Raw genomic sequence first — 19756 nt, 5'->3', positions numbered from 1 at the left:
TGGTTTTTGGTTTTGGTTTGGTTTGGTTTTTTGGTTTTTGGTTTGTTTGTTTGTTTGGGTTTTTTGTTTTTGTTTTTGTTTTTGTTTTGTTTTGTTTTTTTCAGTACTAAGGATCAGACCCAAGGAGTCAGGCCTGTTAGGCAAGTATTCTTCTACTAAGCTACATATTTTTGTTTTGAGACAGAGATTCACTCTGTTGGCCAGATTGGCCCTAAACTTACCAGCCCTTCTGCCTCAGCCTCCTGAGTAGCTAAAATTACAGACTTGTGCCACCAGCCCCAATTATGGACTTCCATTCAGAGAATGCCCATCAATGAAGTTGTACTTTAGTAATTTTACTTTAAGGTAGACGATTTGGAAAGGTTGCTGTCTGAATTGACTTTAGGAGGTCATATGTTGTCATGAATACATGGTATGTTTCAAGTTTATATGTTGCAGTGGTACAGATTTGATTGTGGGTCCCATTATTAGTTGTCATTTGTTTACAAAATAATCCTTAGGAAATAACTTTACTTTTCACTAATTGCCCTTGTCTTTTCTGGTTTAGACCATAAGTGAAACAGCCTCATTTGCAGTGCTCCTGTCTGGGAAACGGGAAGGACTGTCTTGTCTGGAAGGCATTCTTTGGGCTCTGAACGGTATAATAGGAGAGGAAGGCTGTAGGAAGGAGAGCGTGGTCTCAGGGTTCCCCGGTGCCTGGATTACGGCACTTCCACACTGTGGATTTGCCAGAGCTAGCTCACCAAAGGCTGCTGAGCTGTCTGATGGTCACTAAGTCACTGCAGTGGCCTTTTCTGAATATTGGCCCATGGCTCTTCCTACCAGTCACTTTCAGTCAGAAGCAGATGTCACTGCACACACAGACATACACAAAACCATATAAGGCATGGGTGGGGATTTAGCTCAGTGGTAGAGCACTTGCCCAGCAAGTGCAAGGCCCTGGGTTTGGTCCTCAGCTCTAAATAAATAAATAAATAAATAAATAAATAAATAAATAGTGTATGAGGCATGAGTAAGTGGCCGACAGTACCATGTGTCACATTTTTTAAAAATCAGATAAATTTTGATATTGCAAAGGATACTAAGCAAATACGGAGAAGTTCTGGTGTTCAGCAAAGATGCCATGATTGGCAGTGTAATTTGGCCCTGGTGCTGGACTGATCTCTGAAATACTTTCAGAACATACAGTCTGAATTTGAATGGGCTAGAGATTGTTGAAAAGCTACAGGGACATGAGGTCTAGAAAAGAAGACAAAATCCTCATTAAAGAGAAGTCTGGTTTAGGCATGTTTTAAGTTGCAAGAATTTGGCTTTTATGGAAAATATCAAATAGCATTATTGAGATTGTCCTGTTCCTTTTGTTAAGGAAAGTATTGTTTGCGAATCTCAGTTTGTTTATATACAAGAGTATATCTCAGTACTCCATGTTTGAATTGAAATTTAATATTTAAGTTTCTTTTTCTTTTTTTTTTTTTGGTTTTTCAAGACAGGGTTTCTCTATAGTTTTGGTGCCTGTCCTGGGCTAGCTCTGTAGACCAGGCTGGGCTCGAACTCACAGAGATCCACCTGCCTCTGCCTCCCGAGTGCTGGGATTACAGGCGTGCGCCACAACTGCCCGGCATATTTAAATTTCTTAATGTTGGCTTAAAAAATAGCTTGAGCCAGGCATGGTGGTACACACCTTTCATCCCAGCACTTGGGAGGCAAAGCCTCTTGTGAGTTCAAGGCCAGCATGGTCTACATAGCAAGTTCTAGGACAGCCAAGTAAGGCTAAAGTTATGGTATCAGAACATTATGAAGTGAGTATGTAGTAGAATTTTCAGTTAAGAAGCTGATCTAGCTGGTCAGTGGTGGTGCACACTTTTAATCCCAGCACTCAGGATGCAGAGGCAGGAGGATCTCTGTGAGTTTGCGGACAGCCTGGTCTACAAAGAGAGTTCCAGGACTCTAAAGCCAGAACCATATAGCTCAAACTGCCAAGGTCTGCTGCTTACTGGGGCTGGAACATGCCTCCTTGTTCAATTCCATCATCATCAGCTTTCTGTTTCCCATGGTTTCCATCTCTGCCTAAGCTTCTCTGTCCTGAAACTTGATCTGTAGACCAGGCTGGCCTCAAGAGATCTGCTAGCCTCTGCCTTTGGAGTGCTAGGATTAAAAGTGTGCACCACCACAGGTCTCTAAGCTTTTCTTTAAAATTTATTATTTTTATTTTATATTCATTGATGTTTTGCCTGTGTGTATGTCTGTGTGAGGGTGTCAGATCTTGGAGTTACAGACAGTTATGAGCTGCCATGTAGGTGCTGGGAATTGAACTCAGGTCCTCTGGAAGAGCAGCCAGTGCTCTTAACCTCTGAGCCATCTCTCCAGCCCCTAAGCTTTTCTTTAATTCCTTTCCATAAATTGGAAACGTAATGGAGTGGGATCTTGCCCATAGGTCACCACTCCCTTTATTCCATTGCTTAATTGGTTTACCTCTTGAACACAGGATTACAGCTCCATTACCTTCCTGGTGCCCTTTTTCTCAATCTGTGCATTTTGTTTTTTATTTGCTCAGCTTGTACTTTTCACTATAACACAACAGAGTCTGTACTAGGCTCTTTTGAGATTTCCTCTGCCCATGGAATTAATCCAAACCTCTTCACTTTAGCCTCAGGCAGACTTTTTAGACTTTTCCAATAAGGGCAAAAAGCAGCCACATTCTTCACCAAAATATCACAAGACCTGTCTGTAGGCCACATACTAACATTCTTCTCCTCTGAAATCTCTTTTTTTTTTTTTTTTTTAAGATTTATTTATTTATTATGTATACAGAAGAAGGTGCCAGATCTCATTATAGATGGTTGTGAGCCATCATGTGGGTGCTGGGAATTGGACTCAGGACCTCTGGAAGAGCAGTCAGTGCTCTTAACCTCTGAGCCATCTCTCCAGCCCCCCCTTTTTTTTTTATAGTTTTTTTTTTTTTAAGATTTTATTTATTATGTATATAGTGTTCTGCCTGCATACATGCCTGCAAGCCAGAAGAGGGCACCAGATCTCATTACAGATGGTTGTGAGCCACCATGTGGGTGCTGGGAATTGAACTCAGGACCTCTGGAAGACCAGTCAGTACTCTTAACCTCTGAGCCATCTCTCCTGCCCCCCTCTGAAACCTCTTGATCCAGACACCCAAAGTTCACATCATACTCAGCACCACTGTCTTCCATGCTTCTATTAGTAAGGCCCATTAAGCAGCACTTCAAGTGCACATCCACAGTCCCAAGATCCACTTCCCTTCAAACAAAAGCATGGTGAGGCCTATCACAGCAACACCCCAGTCCCTGGTACCAACTTCAGTCTTGGATTTCTACTGCTGTGAAGAGACACCATGACCATGGCAACTCTTATAAGAAACATTTAATTGGGTGGCTTACAGTTCAGAGGTTCAGTCTATTATCCTCATGGTGGGACATGGCAGCATTCAGGCAGACATGGTGCTGGAGAGGTAGCTGAGAGTTGTGCATTTTGCTCTGGCAGTGGGAAGTGGTCTATCTCACTGGACATGATTTGAGTATATATGACACCTCAAAGCCCACCTCCAGTGACACACTTCCTCTAACAAAACCAGACCTACTTAAACAAGAAGTCCACACCTTCTAACAGTGCCACTCCCTTTAGTGGCTATGTTCTTTCAAAGCACCACAGCAGGTAACCTCAACTCTTCAGACAAAAGCTCGTAACCAAGTGCAGAAACACTAAACTTAAAAATGAAAAAGTAGCCGGGCAGTGGTGACACACGCCTTTAATCCCAGCACTCAGGAGGCAGAGGCAGGCGGATCTCTGTGAGTTTGAGGCCAGCCTGGGCTACAGAGCAAGATCCACGAAAGGTGCAAAGCTACACAGAGAAACCCTGTCTCAAAAAACCAAAGGAAAAAAAAAGAAAAAAGAGAGCTAGAGAGAGCTCAGTGGTTAAGAGCACTTACTGTTCTTGCAAAGGACCTGTGTTTAATTCCTAGCACCCTCATGGTGGCTCACAGCCATCTGTAAATCCACTTTCAGAGGATTTGATACCCTCTTCTTACCTCCACAGGCACCAGAGACACACATATATACATCAGACAAAACACTCATGTAACTAATAAAATTAAATAAATAAACCTTTTTAAAAAATGACTCGGAGCCCGGGACTTCCAAGGGATCTTTTCCTAAAAGAATCAAAACTATACTGTAGATGCATCTGTGCTGGCTGGTTTTGTGTGTCAACCTGACCCAAGCTAGAGTCATCAGTGGAAGGAGCTTCAGTTGAGGAAAGGCCTTGATGAGATCCAGCTGTCAGGCATTTTCTCAATTAGTGATCAATTAGTGTGCCTAACTGCACGAGAGTGCTAAGTTCCATGCCCAGCATCAACCATTAAAAAAATAAGAAAGCTAATATCCGGAGAAAGAAGCACAAAGAACGCAGAGCAGCGCTTCTCGCCTTCCTAACACTGTGGCCCTTTAACAGTTCCTCATGTGGTGACCCCACCATCAGAGCATTTCATTGCTGCTTCCTAACTAGTTTTGCTGCTGTTAGGAATTGTGATGTAAAGAGCTACTATGTAGGATATCTGATATGAGACCCCTTTGAAAGGTTGTTTGGCCCCAGAAAGGGTTGAGAACCACTGGTGCAAAGTAACCCAGTGGAAATATCACATTTTGGAACTTGGGATTTCTACATGGAAATAATCCTGGGGAGTTTACTTTGCTCAAAATCTGACAGGTTGCCAGCTGGTATAGCTCAAGGCCCCACCCTTCTATGCTCAAAACTAGCTGCCCCTTCTTTGTCCGGTTTGGTGTGATTGCTGCTGGGGGACAGTGCGGGTCAGCTGGGGTGCTTCCCTTTGCCACTCACAACCATTTGGGCTCCTTATCAGGGGTCGGATACCCTGGCAGTAGTCTGCGTGGGTAAACTGGTAACCCACGGTTGAAATCTGCAAGTCCTCTGTCCCTCCTGATGCTTGCCTCTCTCCCGGTCACCATATCGTCTGACTCTGTGATGTGACACTCACTTTCATATCGCTGTCTCGGTCACTAGCAACTGAAGGCTTTCTTGAGACATTTGATTGCTTAGGCACGTTGACCGTGTGCTCGGGAATATATTTGAGTAGTGACAAGTGAGCTCGACTTTGAATTTTCTGTCCATCAGGTGCCGATAGCACACATTTCCTAGATGGCTGCCTACAGTTCGGGGCATGGACTGTAGCAAGAGAATAGACAAGTCTTTCTGCTGAAGGTCCCTATGGGGTTCAAACTTGTGATCTTAGCCTCATTATCACACTTTGAAAACCATCAAACCTAATAGGCATATTATATGTATTTCCCTCTGTAATCTTGAATTGAGCTTAATTTTTTAATTACCCAAGGCTTATTTCAAATACTCAATTAAAAATCACTTTGGGCTGTTTCTCACTTTTGTTTGATAGTGAAAGTCACAAAAGTAAAGCAGACAGCCAAAGAGCCTGTCACTTTTCATCTTCCCGTGCCGTCTGTGACAGCAGAGTCACAAAAGTGGAGCCAGCCAGCAGCAATGAGCAGAACTCACTTTCCGGAGAGTGTGCGGGTACCTTTTCTTCAGTGAGGCTGGAGCAGGTCTGATGGCAGTCACTTTAGAGACCTTTAGACCTCGGCGCTCATTTACTGCTAAAACGTGCTCGCTCTGCTTCTGCATTATGAAGATCATCTGTCAACACTTTGAGATCGGCCCCTTTGTTATTAAGCGTGTGATGCTCTACACTGTCAGGTTTTTTTGCCAATTATAGTTAAGGTACAATGGTGTATTCACCAGATCAAAGTCTTCCATTGGCGGTAGAGAAATGATTTGTAAGTCTTTATTCATCTGAATTGTACAATAGAACACCTGAGGAATGTAAATAGTCCCCGAGAGCTCTGCAGGGAAGGCTGTGGAATGACAGGAGAGAGCTAGCGGTATTCCGAATTGATGGTTAGCCAGAATAATTATTTCTTGCCTTGTTTCCTAACAGTTTTAGCTTTATTGGTTATGTTGACCATACATAAGAGACAGATACATGACATTTTCCATTATCCTTGCACATGGGTTTGTTCTGCTTGCCTTTCATGAAGCTGTATTTGGTGTGCTTTTTAAAATGACATATTTGATTCTAACTTGTATAATAAAAGTCTGTTACTAAGCCATTAATGATAACATTTTAATATAGAGAGTTGACTAGTTTACCTATAGAGTAATGTAGAATGCCATAGTGTTATTATATGCAAAAATGCCTATCTAAGCCCCCTTTTTGCTCTATTATACCCTTCATAATTTTCCATAAGAAAATACCAAGTTTAAATAATAATTTAAGGCCATATACTTTATTTCAAAATAAATCTTAGGGGTCAGTATACTTTTAGGCTGTAAACAAAAGATACAAATATTATGAAGGTCAAAAGTTACTAATAACATTAAATATGTAATTACCTTTGTATGATAAGCATATGCAACCCTTGTATGAATTTTCATTTCTTTTTCTATCCTAAATCCTGTGCATCTGGCCGTTCTCTCTCTCTCTCTCTCTCTCTCTCTCTCTCCCTCTCTCCCTCCCTCCCTCCCTCTCTCCCTCTCTCTCTCTCTTTCTTTCTTTCTTTCTTTCTTTCTTTCTTTTTTTGTTTTTCAGGACAGGGTTTCTCTGTAGTCCTGACTGTCCTGGAACTCACTGTGTGGAACAGTCTGGCATTGAACTCAGAGATCCACCTGCCTCTACTTCCCAAATGCTGGGATTAAAGGCATGTGTCTCCATTACGTGGCTATATTCTTAACTTTTTAATAGCTATTTGAATTTCTGCCATTTTGTTTGGTATTTGAATTTTGATGAATTTGGTCTTTAGTTCTTCCTTTTTTTTGCCCTTAAAAGTAGCTGAATATTGATTATTTAAGATATTTCTCCCATAGTATTTTGCCATAATGCCTATTAAACTTTAGTCACAATACAGGAAGGTGGGGCTAGTGAGATGCTGGCTCAGCAGGAAAAAGTGCTTGTCCCCAAACCTGACAGCCTGAGTTCAATCCCGGAGCCCACATGGTGGAAGGAGAGAACTGCCTCCTGCAAGCTGCCCTTTGACCTCCAAGGCACGTGGGATCAAGTGTGTGTGCACAAATCAAAAATAAATGTAGACTACAGGATACTGATAGAGTGATGTAAGACCCCACTTATCCAAATCTGTAAGCACCCTGTGTAAAACCCCTCGACTCATAGGAGAATATGCAATAACTACATGGGAATGGTGAAGATATTCACTGCGTAGTGGATGTATTGTGCTGCTAGGTTCTTCACAATATAATATGAGCTATTATTATTTCTGCTTCTGCAACAGGCTGAGAAACAGGTACTGACTCAAGAAGAAGAAACTGTGAGAAGAGCCTTTTAGTTCTATTTGTTACATTTGTTTCACTGAAATTCTCATTACTACTGTTCAAAAGCACTCACTTTAGAAGAGGGAGAAAGACTCAGTGCTTTTCCAGGCAATAGCTACTGTGTTTCCTAATGGACTTAGCTTTCCATAACTTTGGTGATTAAAGGAATTTATTTCCTCTGCATTTCTGTTTATGATCCTACAAAAGTTTGGATTTATAGGAATAACATGTACCCAATTGACTATATTTGTAAATCTGTATTTTTCATTTTTGTTATTGTTGTTGCTAATGTTAGCAGAAACCTTCCTGGAAACCAAATGGCAGCTGCTGGTTCTGTTCATTCAGGAAGGAACTAACCCAGTCGGTAGAGATCTGGGTGCGACAAATTATTTTTCAGAGATGCTTCAAATTAGTTGACATTTCTAAGTATGATTCCCGCATAAGCAACTTTGAGTTCTCTTTTCTAAAATTTACTTTGTAAAGGACATTAGACATTATGAAACAGAGTCTTGTTCAGAAGTACAGGTGTTAATGCGGAACAAATTCAGTTTGACTTTAAAAAGTTGATAATATTTGTCATAGAGTCCCTATAGATAGTGTGCTAAAGTAAAACTAGACGACAATAGAAAATCCCTGCGTATACCTGAAGAAATCGTTGCCTGCTAACGCCTTGACCTTGGAAAGCTATACACAAAAAGATGGCATCATAAAACCGTGCAGTTCTTATGAATATGTATGTGCTACTTGATAATAATGAATGTGGTACAGTCATGCATGCACTACAAGATAATGTTGTGCCCTTTTTTGTCTACAGGTTGATAAAAATTAAAGAGTGGGTGGACAAGTATGACCCAGGTGCCTTGGTCATTCCTTTTAGTGGGGCCTTGGAACTCAAGTTGCAAGAATTGAGTGCCGAGGAGAGACAGAAGTATCTGGAAGCGAACATGACACAAAGGTTAATTAGCATTCATTTTCCCTACACTTTATTATCAACTATTTCCTTGCAGTAATTTAATTGCTTGCGCTGATAGAATAATAAATGACAGAGTAATTACCATTATAAAGAGGGAATCTTCTCCTTTCTTTACCATGAGACAGAGTGAAAAGATTTATTTTAAATTAAGTTTTTAACTGTCATCTGTCATCTCCGAACAGTGTTTTAATTATAACATAGGTATTAGTTATGTATATTTTTGAGGAGGGATGATCGCCAAAACGCTTTCGTCATGTTCAGTGGGGGGAAGGGAAAGGGTGAATCACTTGCCGTAGTTTTTTCTGAGTAACAATAATATATTGTTAGAAGATTGGGTTTCAATCAAATAATTTTGCTTTCATGGCTTAAGTTCTGGAAATAATATTGGATGAAAATAGTTGTAGGCTGGGAAGATACAGTTTTTCGTTTTTAATAGTAAACAGTTCAAAATGCTTCAGGTTAATACAATTAAAGCCAATTTTAGAATGGGTGTTTCAAGAAGTAGCCTCAGCTATCTGACTTCTTCAAGTGTACTATGGAAGATAAATGGCCATTTACTAATATCTTTACCATTATCTGCTTAAGATGAATCATTTTAGTTCTAGACGGATCCCTGGCAGAGTCAACTTAAATGTTGAGTGAATTTGTTTCATTTTATTTCAGTGCTTTGCCAAAGATCATTAAGGCTGGGTTTGCAGCACTCCAGCTAGAATACTTTTTCACTGCAGGCCCAGATGAAGTGCGTGCGTGGACCATCAGGGTAAGATTCATACTTATTCATCAGCTCTATCCAGTTCCACACTATTGAATTCAGATTAATATCACTGACTTTGAAGTTTGTCATGGTGGCGGTTAGCTAGTCATTACAGATGAGGTTTTTGTCCAGGATAACTTTAATTATTTGTGAGCTGCTGAACAGTGAAAGTGGAGCGGCATTGATTGAGGCAGGTAACAATTGATTCTGCCTATTACATGGTCTGAATTTCTTCATCCTGTACAATCTGCCTACCCTCCTCCTGTGGTCAGAGATAAGACGCACCAGTATTGTGCTTGCTTAATCTGTGTGACTGGGTTTGTCTCTGCTGAAATTGATGTTGCTTTTCATTTTGTATTCGCTAAGTTTGTTTGGGTTGCGGGCGCCTCTTTCCTCCTTTGCTTTGCTCGGATTACATTTCAGCAATAAAAGCAATAGGACATCATTATGCTCTTCATAGATACACAGTTGGGCTCAAAAAGCTAAACTCAGTGTGTAATAATTCATTCTTTTCTATTGAATTCATAGAAGTGATGTTTGTTTTCACTGTTAGATGTTCAACTTCTTGAAGGATGTGATACATATTGTAGATATTAGTGTGTACTGAATATGACTAGGGAGAGTGACTAATTTATTCCCAGAGGACAATAGACTGAATGAAGTATAGCGGTTTGTTTGCTTTTGAGTGTAAATATACTGTAATATAGTATTTTCTACTGAAAAAATATTTTGAAATATATATAGTCCTAATGATGTGTTACAGAATATAAACAGGCCGGAACTTTTAGATTCAGTGTCTCAGGAAGTCTTTACTAATGATCTTTAAAATACATGCTTTGTGGTGATTGGACTGTCCTGATCACTGGTTTCGGTTCCGTTTTCCTTGAGCATGATAGGAAACGTGGAGCTGGTCAGCACAGTGATAAATTAGACTGTGAATCCAAGATTCACTCCCCTTTATTCTCCTCCTCCTCTGAAGAAGAAGAAGAAGAAAAGTGTCTGACTGACTTCTAACCGAGGTCCTTTTATGTAAACTTTAAAAATGATGTCAAAGCAAATCCAAGTTGGTAAACAAATTGCCAGTGTGTATTGTTTGCTATATATTTAAAAGATGTATTTTAAAGCCTTAAAACTTCAAACTGAAGTATGTGAAGCAGGAAAGAGTATTCACTGGGTTTGAAACATGAAAGCTTGGTTTGTCTTAAGACTGATTGTTAGTTCCCATGATTTAATATGCTATGACACTCGGTCAGGTAAGCATCAGCGAGTAGCCACATTAACCCAATACATCTTTTATTATAAAAACTGTGCTCTGTAGTGTCAGGCTCCTTAGCACTTGAACATGCTTTATTAAGCAGCTCCAGGTCACCATTATTTCTCAGATTTCTTTCTGTGGTTGTGTCTGTCTGGAATGTATATTCTTGTAATTTAGCATATGGGGTAATTACAAGACATTTCTCTTTCCATCTTGACTTGAATTTCCTTCATGATGGTTAGAGGCAGGGTATAGTATAAAAAATGTTCAAAAATCTTACTGTTAACATTTCTTGATTATGTCAAAATTATTTGCCGACCATAGCTTATTTGATTCACTAGAAGTGCTTAAAATATCCCTTTATATATTGACTTTTATATGTTCTTTAGAGGAGCTGAAATTTTGAGGGCTTTTTATCTTTTTTAAACCTTTTATAATTCAACTTGAAAGTTACTTAAAAATCTTTATTTTTTTTCCACTGTGAAGAATAGAAAATCGAAATGAAACCCACACCAAACCCCACCAGTACATCTAAATCAATAAAACCACAGATGACTGTTAGGAAAAACAAAGCTATCAGCTGTATCCCTTTAACACCTATGTCGTGTCTGCTCAATCTGCTGCAGTGTCCACTGATGAAAATGTACTAATTGTATGGCGGACACCTTAACTGCTATTCAACTCAAGTTTGAGTTGGGCCAGCTACAGATCAGAGAAAAAAAACTCAATGCTTATAATCAGTCATCTTAAATGCAATTCGTTTTCTCTGGTCCTTTTCAAAGAAAGGAACGAAGGCTCCTCAGGCTGCAGGAAAGATTCACACAGATTTTGAAAAGGGATTCATTATGGCTGAAGTCATGAAATACGAGGACTTTAAAGAGGAGGGTTCTGAAAATGCAGTCAAGGTAAGGAATGACTTTTTTACTTGCAAATTTCATAATTTTAGCACTCATGTGATAGCCATGATAAATTACAGCTATTTAAACTGTGTGCTGCTAGCCTGTTAGGATCCCATTGTCCCCTGATGTCCATGTGCTCTCAGGTCATTTCAGAGAGCTGCATGGAGGGGCTTTGTTTATGTCTTTGCTTTCCTCTAACTGAAAATAAAAAGAAACGTTTAAGTCACATTAAAAAAAAAAAAAAAGAATTTGTTCACTGGTAGCTAATGGAAAAGTCATAGTAATCCATTTGAGTATATGAACTAGAAATAAACCCCTATGGTTAAGTCAAGGAGACAGATAATGGGGCCTAGTCAGATAAACCTGCTGAACCGGCTGATACTGAAACTTCATGGGTTCCTTTTTTTTTTTTTTCCCCTGGATCTTTGGGAATTTGATTTGCTTTTTCAACACTAGAGGGCAGGTCCAAAATAGTGCTTTCTTTTAGCTAATAGCTATAATTTGATTTACAGACACAGTGAAGCAGTGTTAAATAGGGTACTAAACGAGTTTTAATGTAAGTTCTATTGCAAATTCACTTTTCTAGCTTGTTTGATTCTACACAGAGAAAGTTATTAATATCCAATAAGCATGTAGTTCACCTAACTAAAGTTGACTTTGTAGGTAGCTGCTTTAATTTAATTTGAAGACTGTCATAGAAAATGTTGAATGATTTTAATAGGACTCTTATGTTGACTGTTTCATAATTTGAAAGGAATGTGAAAGATATTTTAAGTTTGGTATATTCTTACCAGTATTATTAGAATAATCATATTAGACAGCATGGTTTTAATGGGACTCTTGGAACCTTAGAAGCAGGAAGGGGAAAATCTTCATATAAGTGATTCAGTATTGAGAGCCATTTTGGATTTACAAAAAAAAAACCAGTAAGTTACAGTTTATAACTAAACAAAGCCATTAATTTCATTAGTGTCATCTGTATTGATATAGATAAGTATGTAAATATTATGGTGAATTTTGTCAGGTAAATAGACTTGAAGAATATCTATTTTTTTTTTTTTTTGGCCGACATGTTTTATCACGTTAGCATATATTTCTTTTCATACATACATATGCTAAGTCGATTTTTACCAATCCTTAGTATATTTTTTGTTATAATAAACTTAGATAACGTGAATCATAACTACTTTAACAATTCAGAAATTGTAATACACAGTGCAGTGATATTTCCTGCTTATAGTAACATATAAGGCTGAGTGCTTTATATCATAAATAGGGAAAGGTGGGTTTTCCACCTAGAATATTACTAAATATCTCATGGGTTTTTAATTTCCAAAACTAACATTTAAAATTGTGAACTCTGACTAAATGAAAGATTTATAAGCTGCTTTATAGTCCTTATTCAACAGTGTTCACTTGTACATGACAAGAAGTTTGAGCTTGAGAACACAACTGTGTGTGTGTGTGTGTGTGTGTGTGTGTGTGTGTGTGTGTGTGTGTGTGTATTTCTACCACCGGTGCAGCATAGCTAATTCAGTGCAGTGCTGTGAACTATATACTGAATAGCTCCGGGGGCTTTGTAGTCTACAGGGATATCACACTATTAGCAATCATATCTGCTTAGGCAAAGCTGCCTTCTACAGATGGCCGCTTTCAAGTGCAAATGAACTGCTTAGACGTGTCTTGTTTAATACATACTCAAGATTCACAAATGGGTATTGATTTTTTTTTTTCAACCAGTGTTTCTGATAGCAGTGGAAATGGATTAAATGGTCTCTAGAGAATTTAAAGAAACACTGTCACTATTAATAGTAAACTTGAGTATAACAAAGTATATAAACTTACACTAATATGTCATGTCAATATGTATTTCATTTAAATTGTCTGTGTAGTTTAATAATAATAGGCCTTAGAGTCTAGAAATACATAGCATATGGCTTTTAGTACATCACATCTTTACAAAAATCATGTGAATATTTACTTAGTTATATCTTTTAGAATGATAAAGCACATTGTCTTTTTAAAGCTACACTTCATGTTAATAGCATTTGTTGCTAGTAGACAAAAGTCTTTGTATAGTGCACTATCAAAAATATGCTCATTTGGGCTTTTCAGTCTGGTTTGTTGATTTTAAACCTCAGATGTATGATCTTTGTTAGTGTTTTTACTACTGGTTAATATAATTCCACTTGGCTTTGAACTTTTAGTATTGTCAACAGGAAGTAGTAATCTTACATTGGACAAAGTGTTCATGGTCTCAAGAAATTCTAGCAGAAGGAAAACACTTGAGAATTTTTTCCAAAAGATCCTCGGGTCTCCATTGAGTAGCTGGTGCTGGGTCACCGGAGACTGCTAATTGTGTGAACGTTGAGTGTGGGTGCTGAGGAGCCTGAAGTGTGTGCTGGACCATGGGATGAACCTGCTTTGTTTGTGTGCAGTTACCAAGAGCATGTCTGGATCTGCATACCAGCAGGTGGAATCAGGTGCTTTGCAGACTGATCTACAAGTGGAAAAATATCTGTGTGCAGTTCCAATCTGTTAGAGTGTGCTTGTCACAACACTGTTAGTAAACTTCCAAGTTAGTGTTCGGAATGCACACTTGTTCAGCACTGTGGTCAAAATCAAACTGGGCCACAAGAAATTCACATATATGAGCCACAACTGAGTACAGTGTTTCTCAGGGCCTAAGTCTCTAGGATGTCACCAGGGTCACCAGAGAATTCTTTAAGCCAACAAAGCACTGATCACTTTTTCCTGGCTCCTTTGATGGGTTTCCTTAGAGTGACTTGCTGATGTTTGCAGACACATTAGAAATGTACCATAAACAGCATGTAATGAAACTTAATGATATTGGTGTAATTACATTTATGTATCAACAGTGACTGAGAATCCATTATGTACACGTATGTGTGGAGATGTAGTTCTACTGTGGATCTGCTTTTCTTTGCATTGGAACTTGTGTGCCCTCCCATACTTCTCTTCTTTTTCATCCTTTTTTTAACATGACCCACAGAGCATTTCTTCGAATTGTCCTTCCTGTGTATTAGTTACAAGTGACAAGCCATTTCCTCTTGTTCTCTCTCTTTGCAGGCTGCTGGGAAGTACAGACAACAAGGCCGAAATTATATTGTTGAAGATGGAGATATTATCTTCTTCAAATTCAATACACCTCAGCAACCAAAAAAGAAATAAAGTTTAGTTATTGCTCAGATAAACATACTTCTAAAATGCATATATTGGGTTTGGGGGTTTTGTTTTTTAAATTAAAGTTTCTGAAATCTAAAGAGACAAAGTTAGAAGTGGAAATCTTCTACAAACAAATTATTTTTATTTGTTTTTAAATTATAAAATACTGTGTACCTTCAATGAAATGCGAGTTACTAAACGTGAACAGCTTTGCCTTTCACGTGATTAAGACCCTACTTGAAATTGTAGAAGCTTTTCAAGAACCATATTACTCTCATGATGCTCCATTAATCTCCATCATGTATGCCAAGCCTGACACATTTGTCAGTGAAGACAATGTGGCTTGCTCCTTTTTGAATCTACAGATAATGCATGTTTTACAGTACTCCAGATGTCTACACTCAATAAAACATTTGACAAAACCAGCCTTGGTGTGTTTGGGGATGTCTGTATTGACTGACTGTGGTGTGTTGAATGCGATATAGCACCTGCTCGCTGCTGATTACAGATTTAAGGCGTGTGTGTGGCACAGCCACTGGCAGTGTGGGGCAGCTGCAATTGTATCTTAAAAGTGAGTCTTTCATGGGAATTAGAAGAATAAGATACCCGGGACTGTCTCAAAAAATTAATTAATTTGTAGATGGACATTTATTGAAAGATGATAGCAGTGATATTTCAAAGGTTATAACATAGGTGACTCCGACCAGAAAGAAGATCACTTTGTTTCAACATTAGTAAATTTTGTTTGCTGTTACTGTTCTAACCAAGGGGAAGGCATCTTTATTTTCACTTTTCTTTAAAATTATTAAATTTTAAAAACTGACACTTTGTTTCTGAGGGGTTGCATTTTTATTTTGATTCAGATTAATACACTGACTTAAAAACTACTGAGAAACCATTCAGCTTTAATCATTTTTAGAAACATCCTTCACACTTGCTGTCGTTTGCCGTCTCGCCCTCTTAAGGCAGCCTCAACTCTGCCCCCCTGAGTGCCCCTCTGTGTTCCAAGTGCTAGAGGAGCCATTTCCAAGAAATGAAGGCTCAGACCCAGATGAACCTCTTTCTTACTGTAGGAGTTTGTTATGCAGAAGTATGGCGCACGCAGGGGAAGGAGGAATGTTTCATAGGGAGATTAGGCTGCCCTGAGGGAAGATTTTAAAGCAGATGCAGTTACCTGGCATGCAGCGTAAACCTGTAATCCCAGCACTCAGGAGACTGAGGCAGGAGGATGGTGAGTTCAAGGCCAGCCTGAGCAACATAATGAGACCGTGTCTCAAAAAACAGACTGAAGCTGGACATGGTGGCCCATAATCTCAGCATTTGGGAGGATGGGTCAACCAGAACTACATAGTGAGGTTCCAGGCACACTTAGGCTGGAGAATACAATCCTGCCTCAGGCAGTAAATGAGCACTAGATAGTTAGTGGAGTAGTGGAGATGACTTAGAAACTAGGGAATGTGATCCAAACAAAGCTACAGTGGTGTTGGCCACGCTCGCTGTGCATTCTTATTGGGTCTGCGTTTTGACTACCGTATCTCAGTGACTATCGGGCATTCTGTAACATAAAGAAATCAAATGCCTTACTTCCGACCATCACAGTAACCTGCATAGATGTGTTTAAAAGCTTGAAGATGGCCGGGTAGTGGTAGCACACACCTTTAATCCCAGCACTCAGGAGGCAGAGCCAGGTGGATCTCTGAGTTCAAGGCCAGCCTGGGCTACAGAGCAAGATCCAGGACAGGCTCCAAACTAAACAGAGAAACCCTGTCTGGAAAAACAAACAAAAACAAAAAAGCTTGAAGATGATCAAACTCAACTTTCTAACTTCTAATGTGGTGGTTTGCACAGCGTGGGAAAACCAGGAACAAGAGAAAGGAGACTTTTGAGACAGCTACATTTGTTAGGGCAGAAATTAGATGCTAAAAATGTGCAATGTACAGCATTGAATTTTCTACACAAGTTTAGAATTCTAGGAACTGTTGCCTGTGGATAAAAAGGTATCTGAAATGTTTTTAGTGATATAGATGTATAAAATATAGTTTATATTTTTAAAATTTTATGTAAATGTTTTTGCACCTGTCTAGCTTTATCCCAAACAAATTTGTACCCAGGAGATTGATTTGTGCCAGAAGCTTGGGAAAATGTTTTGATAGCCTTCAGTTGGATTTTCTTGGGTTGCCTTTATGACTTTCACATTGCACTGGGCACAGCTTGGATGGGAACCAGGGCTGTCGAAGAAGCCAAGTTCTCTTCATGGTTCATGACTCATTTAATTATGAATAAAGGTTTTGTTCATGTATAATTCCGCCAGCACCATGCTGGAGTAAGTCTTCCCCCAAATGCTTTATCGCCTTCCGGTATTAGAGTGCCGCCCTGCTGATCACTGTTAGCATCCCTGCCAGGGTATCAGGACTGCCTCAGACGGCCCCTGTCAGAGGGCGAGATCTCTTTGTGCCTCGTGTTTTGTAGCAGTCTGCTTTATTTAACAGTTTCCACAGACCCTTCAGACACGCTGGATCTAATGGCTGATTCCTTAAATTAGAAAAATTGATCTTGACACATTTTTAAGCTTGTAGAAACACAATATGCTAAGAGGTTTTGGCTTTGGAGTGATTTTTGGCTCCCTACAATTGTCTGGGGTCCCTTATAAAAACTGGCAGTTCTGGGATGTCAAAATGACCTAGAGGGTAAGGCCGCTTGCTGCCCAACCTGACAACCTGAGTTCAGTCCTTGGGACCCTATGATGGAAGGGAAGAACCAACTACTTATTGCAAGTTGTTCTCTGGCCCCTATGTGCATTCTCTCTCTCTCTCTCTCTCTCTCTCTCTCTCTCTCTCTCTCTCTCTCTCTCACACACACACACACACACACACACACACACACACACACACACACAATGAATGAAAACTAATTTTTAAAATTGTATTGACAATTCTTTCTGGGTTAGGTGCACACATGTGAGGCCAGCCTGTGTTACTTGAGCAGTCTGAGTCAATGTAGGCCATTAGTGAGGGTTGTATTTAGACAGCACCTGGTAAATTCTTCATTGTTTATGTTGGCAGTTCTAATGTACAGAATACTTTCTTGTGGCCACATCCACTCAGCAGACAAAATTATGCAACAGAAAGTTGCTGGTGCAAGTACACTTGGGAGAGAGATAAGTGGATGTTCTCCATTTGTCAGCCGGGCGGTGGCAGCGCACGCCTATAATCCCAGCACTGGGGAGGCAGAAGCAGGCAGATCTCTGTGAGTTCAAGGCCAGCCTCATCAACAAAGCCAGTTCCAGGACAGCCAGAGCTGTTACACAGAGAAACTGTGTCTTGAAAAACCAGTCCATCAATCAATAAATGGAACATTTGCCTTACTTGATCAGTAAGTCAGTTTAGTCTTGCTGCTGGAAGGGCACAGTGAAATGGTAGGCACAGATAATTACAGGTCTTTTCAAAAGGCACAGGGAGAGCCGACATTCCGCCTGCTTGGCATCGCAGACAGCACAGCTCCAGGGTGGGGCAGATTTCCTAATGAAACAGAAGGGATGCAGTCACAGAGTTGGGGTCCTTGCATCCAGCTTCTCAGTCTAGCGTTTGTTTCCCAAAATGAAGGTCTGACTCTGGTGTCATCTCCAGAGCATCTCTGTGCTTTCATACTGTGGAGGATTACAATCCTTCCCACTTGAACAAGAGGCTAAGGAAGAAGCCCTTCATGTGTAGCCTGCTTATGTGACCTGCTATTGAAGGCCCAAAGGCCAGCCAGGAAAGTCATGCATTCTGTTGCCACCAAATATGGAAGGAAAGGAGATGCCATTTGTGTTCTTTGAATTTCTGGTCCCTGTTCACATTGCTATGGGGTGGGGGAGCATCAGGTGGAGCCCTACTTGGTTGCCTTAGAGTATGCCAAGAATGTGTCACATCTGAGGTATGTTCCATTCATACTTCCCAGGTCCCTCTCCATACGGTTTGATTAAAAAGCTACTCTGGGGCTGGGGAGACGGCTCAGGGGTTAAGAGTGCTGACTCTTCTTCCAGAGGACCTGAGTTCAATTCCCAGCACCCACATGGCAGCTCACACCTGTCTGTAACTCCAGTTTCAGGGAACCTTGATACCCATGGCAAAACACAAATGCACATAAAAATAAAATAAAATACGTATTTTTTAAAAAGGCTACTTACCAGGCAGTGGTGGCGCTCACTTTTAATCCCAGCGCTCGGGAGGCAGAGGCAGGAGAATCTCTGTGAGTTTGAGGCCAGCCTGGGCTACCAAGTGAGATCCAGGACAGGCGCGAAAACTACACAGAGAAACCCTGTCTCAAAAAACCAAAAAACAAAAACAAAAAAAAAAAAGGCTACTTTGGGGTCAAGGCCACCTGCTGCTGTTTGAAGAAGGTTATTCGCCACTTGGACATGTGTTCCTTCCTGTTCCTCCTTTTGGAGGACTCCTTAATCATGCATACAAGGTCAGCACCCTAAGCAGCAAGTCTCAACTTAGGGGTCACCTAAGACCATTGGAAAATAGATATTTACCTTACAATTCACAACAGTAGCAAAATTACAGTTATGAAATAGCAATGGAAATAATTTTATGGTTGGGGTCAGCACAACATCAGCAACTGCATTAAGGGTCGCAGCCTTGGGAAGGTTGAGAACCCCTGCCCTAAGGGATAGTGAAGCAGCGACACAGTAGGAACCTGCATCTCGGGATGCCCAGCTACCCACTGACCTGGCTGCTTCCCACGGTACATGAAAGAACAAGAGTGTAAGCTACCGTGTCTGAGCTAACGCTTATGTAGCAACACACTCCAGCAAATACAGGCAAGTCCTATAGTTGTTCCCATGATGCCTTAGCTGCGTGATTCCTCCTGCCCTCTACCGTGAACCAGCTGTAGCGTGGAGCGGGCTTTTGATCAGATCTGGATTCCACTTAGATGTCACCCAATGCTACTTACTCTTCCAGCCTTAGGGCCTTTGTAGATGCGACAGAAATAACATGGATGTGTTAATAGATGAAATGGCTTCCTCCTAAAGGGCTGAGGCGCCACTTAGTGTTAATTCCTACACACCTCCCTTTAGTATGACCTAGAAGAAACACCAATAACAGACCCTTGTGTAGGACACAGACATGAGAGGATTATGGATCATATTTTCCTATGATTTCCTGAAAATCTTTCCTGCATGGCTTCATGAATGAAGAAATTGTATTCTGAAAACCAGAGTTAATTTTATCACATAAAATTGAGGCAGCACAGCCTTCAGGCACCTCCAAAGACGTACTCAACATTAATGCTGCTGTGGTGCAGATGGGGCCTTGGA

General features: G+C 40.2%; 1 protein-coding gene across 1 annotated transcript in view; it reads left to right on the top strand.

The window, feature by feature from the left end:
- The window catches only part of Ola1 (Obg like ATPase 1), a 131479-nt gene extending 116603 nt beyond the window's left edge, over positions 1–14876 (top strand). Inside the window, exons 8-11 of the mRNA XM_036186180.1 lie at positions 8199–8339; positions 9021–9117; positions 11149–11271; positions 14356–14876. Of these exons, the coding sequence (XP_036042073.1) occupies positions 8199–8339; positions 9021–9117; positions 11149–11271; positions 14356–14457 (463 nt within the window). The 3' untranslated portion in view covers positions 14458–14876. The remainder of the gene's footprint in view (positions 1–8198; positions 8340–9020; positions 9118–11148; positions 11272–14355) is intronic.
- Positions 14877–19756: the final 4880 nt, after the last annotated feature.

Source organism: Onychomys torridus, chromosome 4, assembly GCF_903995425.1.
Source record: "Onychomys torridus chromosome 4, mOncTor1.1, whole genome shotgun sequence".
In the NCBI taxonomy this organism is placed as follows: Eukaryota; Metazoa; Chordata; class Mammalia; order Rodentia; family Cricetidae; genus Onychomys; species Onychomys torridus.
Note: the sequence above shows the minus strand (reverse complement) of the source record. Positions and strands in the feature narration are given on the sequence as shown.